This window comes from Cystoisospora suis (assembly GCF_002600585.1).
Source record: "Cystoisospora suis strain Wien I chromosome Unknown contig_3552, whole genome shotgun sequence".
In the NCBI taxonomy this organism is placed as follows: domain Eukaryota; phylum Apicomplexa; class Conoidasida; order Eucoccidiorida; family Sarcocystidae; genus Cystoisospora; species Cystoisospora suis.
Window position 1 is genome coordinate 474 of NW_027156347.1, and position 3753 is coordinate 4226.

The window sequence follows — 3753 nt, forward strand, 5'->3', positions numbered from 1 at the left end:
ATATATATATATAGATAGATACAGACACTTACAAAGGAGGTACATATATATATATATATATATATATATGTATATATATATATGTAAAGGGGGTACATATATATATTTATATATATGTACCCCCTGTTTTAAGTGTCTGTATCTATATGCATATATGAAGAATGGTGGAGGCGGCTTTTACCATCAAGTTCAATGCGTTGTTGAAGCATCCAGTCAAGTAGTTGAAGAGATTCTTCTCTCGTGGATGAGAAGGAGGGTCTCTGCAACTTCTGAGAGGTTCGATGATAATGATGATATTGAAGTGATGGATCGGTCATTTCATCTAAGTCCGATTTCCGAGTTCTTATTCTTCTTCGTTCTCTCTCTTCTTCTTTTTCATGTTCTTCTCTTTGTTCTCCTTCTTTCTTAGCTAGTCGATGAGAATCCGTCCCTGATGGTGTTGAGCGTAGAGAAGCTATTTCCTTTCTCAAAACGTTCTTCGTCTCATGTGCTTCATAAGACGACGATGGTGACGGCGATGGCAAAGGAAGAGATGCATCATGAGGGCTTTGGAATGATCGCTGTTGTCTTCTTCTCTCTTTTGGCAAAACATCTTCCCTCCCCCATCCATCAAGAGAAGAAGAAAGAAGTCTTCTTTCTTCGTGTCCCCTGGTGGAGATCTTGACGGACTCTTCTTTATCTCTGTCGAAACCAGAGAGGTCCCCTTCGCACTCTGCTATGTGATGACGCTGCTGCCGCCTTGGCCGATATCTCTGAGGCGAGCTATAATCTTGGGGTGCTTGAGAGGAAGCCTGTGGTGGAGGTAAAGAAGAAGAAGAGGAAGAAAAGCTGTTTCTTCTTCTATTTGGAGAAGAGAAGGAATTGGGAGAGAAAGACGGCAATTCCTTTTCGATCTGAGTCTGAGAATCTTGAAAGAATGGCCTAGGAGAGGGCGAGGGATAAGAAGAAGATGATCCTTGTTCTTGAGAGAAGCCCTCCCGCTGAATGGGTCTCCTATCTCTTCTTTCATACCAGTGAGGGTGCTGCTGACGATGATGCTGATGGCGTGAAGAGAGGCCGGGAGAAGTTCCCGCCCTACTAGGATGAGGATCTCTCAACCTATCTGAAGGATACGGGACTGAAAACGGGGGCGAAGAAGGCAAGAACGAGCCATCAGGTGTCTTTTCATGGCTAGAGTGACTCCTATAGGGATGAGAGGAAGGATATGATGAGCTGCGTCTAGGGCCTCTCGGGAGTGAAGAAGCAGAGGTCTTCAAATGGGGTGTCTGGAAGTCATTGTCTCTCCCTTCTTCTTCTTGGATTCTCGATTTCTTCTTGGCTTGATAAGAAGATGTGGATGCCCTTTCATTTGCCTTTTTATTTTCTTCTTCATCTTCTCCACGTCGTGGGCTTAAATGAAGGGAAGAGGAGAAGTTCCTGTGTCTATCATTGTCACAAGAGAAAGAAGCCAAACCTATAGGTGGGTTGATCATTGAAGAGTCAACAGCAGGTGCAATAGAAGAAGAAGGAGAGAAAAAAGATCTTGAGAAAGACAGAGGAGTTGATAGGGAGAGTGAACGTTGAGCGGGGTAGGTAATGGTGTTTAATGAGGGCACCAAGGCATCATACGAGAAAGAAGAGAGAGGTAGATGAGGAGATGATTTTTCTCTTCTTTTAACAGGGGACTTTCTCCTCTTCAGAGGGGTCGAATACACTAGAAAGCCAGATATATAGGAGACCTCCTGTCTTGAGTTGCGGGGTGGATTTGGTCGATACGCCTGACTATGATAAGGCATAGAGGAATGACGCGTGAAGGACTTATAAGCGAATACGGAGAGTCGAGATGGTAAAGACATTCGTATAGAGCTTTGGAGTTCATCTAACGCGTAAGAAGAAGAAAGAGAAACCCCTTCTTTTCGCGAAGAGAATTGCTTTCTTTTCTTCTTCAGTACGGGAGGTCTGGAGAATCTCTCATGTGGAGAGACGAGTAAACCAAGAGGAGGTAAAGGCACATCGGTCTCCGTCCCCAGCCAACTTCTACTGTTAGGCTGGTTCCACCGACCAGGTGTAGTATGGCGTTCATTGCTACATGGAGTGTTGCTATAAGAGAGTCTTTCCTCTTCTTCAACATGATAAGGAAGACGACGAGGACATTTGTGTCTGGTGGAAGGAGACGGAGTGACCGCAAGGGGTATAGCAGTTTGGAATGTAGGGAGGAAGTCTTCTCTGGTAGGGGACATGTATGGAGGAGTCAGAATGCCTTTGAACGACCAAGGGCTGATAGACCCGTGGGCAACTGCTGAGACAGATAGGCAACAGGAGAGATGAGGTGAAGAGACTAAGAAAGAAAAAAGAAGAAAGGGATGTACGAGAAGAAAGCGATGGGAGAAAGACAGGGAGACGAAGAACGGTTTGTAGAGCAGATAAGATGAGGACCCCCAGACAAAGAAGATAATAGAAGAGATACAAGAGAGTAGACGTGCCGTACCCATGGCGTGCAAGGATAGACATGTTGTGAGTTCATACACCAAAGGAGAAAGAGAGCAAGATGAAGCATGTCTTCTATAGGATGGATATTCTTGACGGCGTTTGCTATTGTTTTCCGAGAGCCTGGTAGAAGGAGGGGTATCTGAATAAACATCATGTGTGCATTTTATGTATGATCTGAAATAACTGACAAAAAGCTCTTCTTTGCGACACCAGGCCAAGGGAAAAGCCAGGGTTTTCTGGGGGAGGTGGCTTCAATCTGTGAGATTCAAAGACCGTGGAGGAGTAAGCTTGGGACCAGCATCCTCTCTCTCTTTCCCAGGAAACAGCCAGAAACTGTCGGGAGAAATGAGACTTCTCAATGGTAGAGACGGGACGCGAACAATCGAGAGAGCCAGTGTGTCCCTCGGCATGCAGACAGGCTGTAGAAGACACAAGGGGACAAGACGCAAGCTCGATGCAATCGCCGGAGGGTTGACTAGCTCGAAGCTCACGAAAAACGTAAGGCTTCTGATGGAAGCCGTGGTGGGGCTAGGAAAAAAAAAGGATGTCAAGCAAAACGGCGGGTATTAGCCAAAGAGAGATCGGCACTCCACAGCTCGATTCATGCCTGTTGGCCGAGTCATTCAATCCTACACTTCCCTTGAGGAAGATTTTGCCGAGAAACTGGGCGGCTTCCACGACCAGTATGGCGCATTCTTAAGCTGTACGTGTACCTGGAAAAATGAAGGAGCTTCGCCTAAGGTAATGGCCTATCATTCACCTCGTTCGCGCACGAAAAAGGTAAAGAAGCGCTATACGCCTCTGGTGTCTCTGCATGCACGGTACGGTGTGTTGAAACACTGCCGACGCCTTCTACAGCCACGAAGGAAGTCTCCGGGCCGCCGTTTCTAGTCACCGACTTGGTTTACTCCGCTGCTGTAGTATTCGCTCGCCGAAGGACGTTAGCCCCGAAATTCTACACCAGGACTGGGCCATTTCTGTTTTCCACCGATAGCCAGTGGCGTCAGGACACTCGACAGCTACCATGTGACAATTCGCTTCTCGGGCCTCGTCCCTTCGATCCATAGTGCAAGCCGACCACTGTGACACCAAGCACGGCTGCGTGGAGCTGTGCCGGGGGAAGTCTAAACGAGGGCCAGAGTTGCCACTTTAGCCGCATAACTACTTGCGAAACGGATATTGTCATAGGGTTGTCTACGCAAGTTTTGCTGAAGACTGCAAATCCCGTGGTATCTTCATGTAAACCGACGTGTTCGCGCGTCGAATCGGCAACGGTCACTGGGC

At 47.1% G+C, this 3753-nt stretch overlaps 1 protein-coding gene across 1 annotated transcript; it reads right to left on the reverse strand.

Annotated features, from left to right (window-relative positions):
* Positions 1 to 189: 189 nt before the first annotated feature.
* Positions 190 to 3177, reverse strand: CSUI_006895 (uncharacterized protein; the record flags this gene model as incomplete). The annotated part of the gene is made up of 1 exon (XM_068067045.1): positions 190 to 3177. A coding segment is annotated over exon 1 (2280 nt), but the record flags the coding sequence as incomplete, so codon positions are not given.
* Between the last annotated feature and the right edge of the window lie 576 nt (positions 3178 to 3753).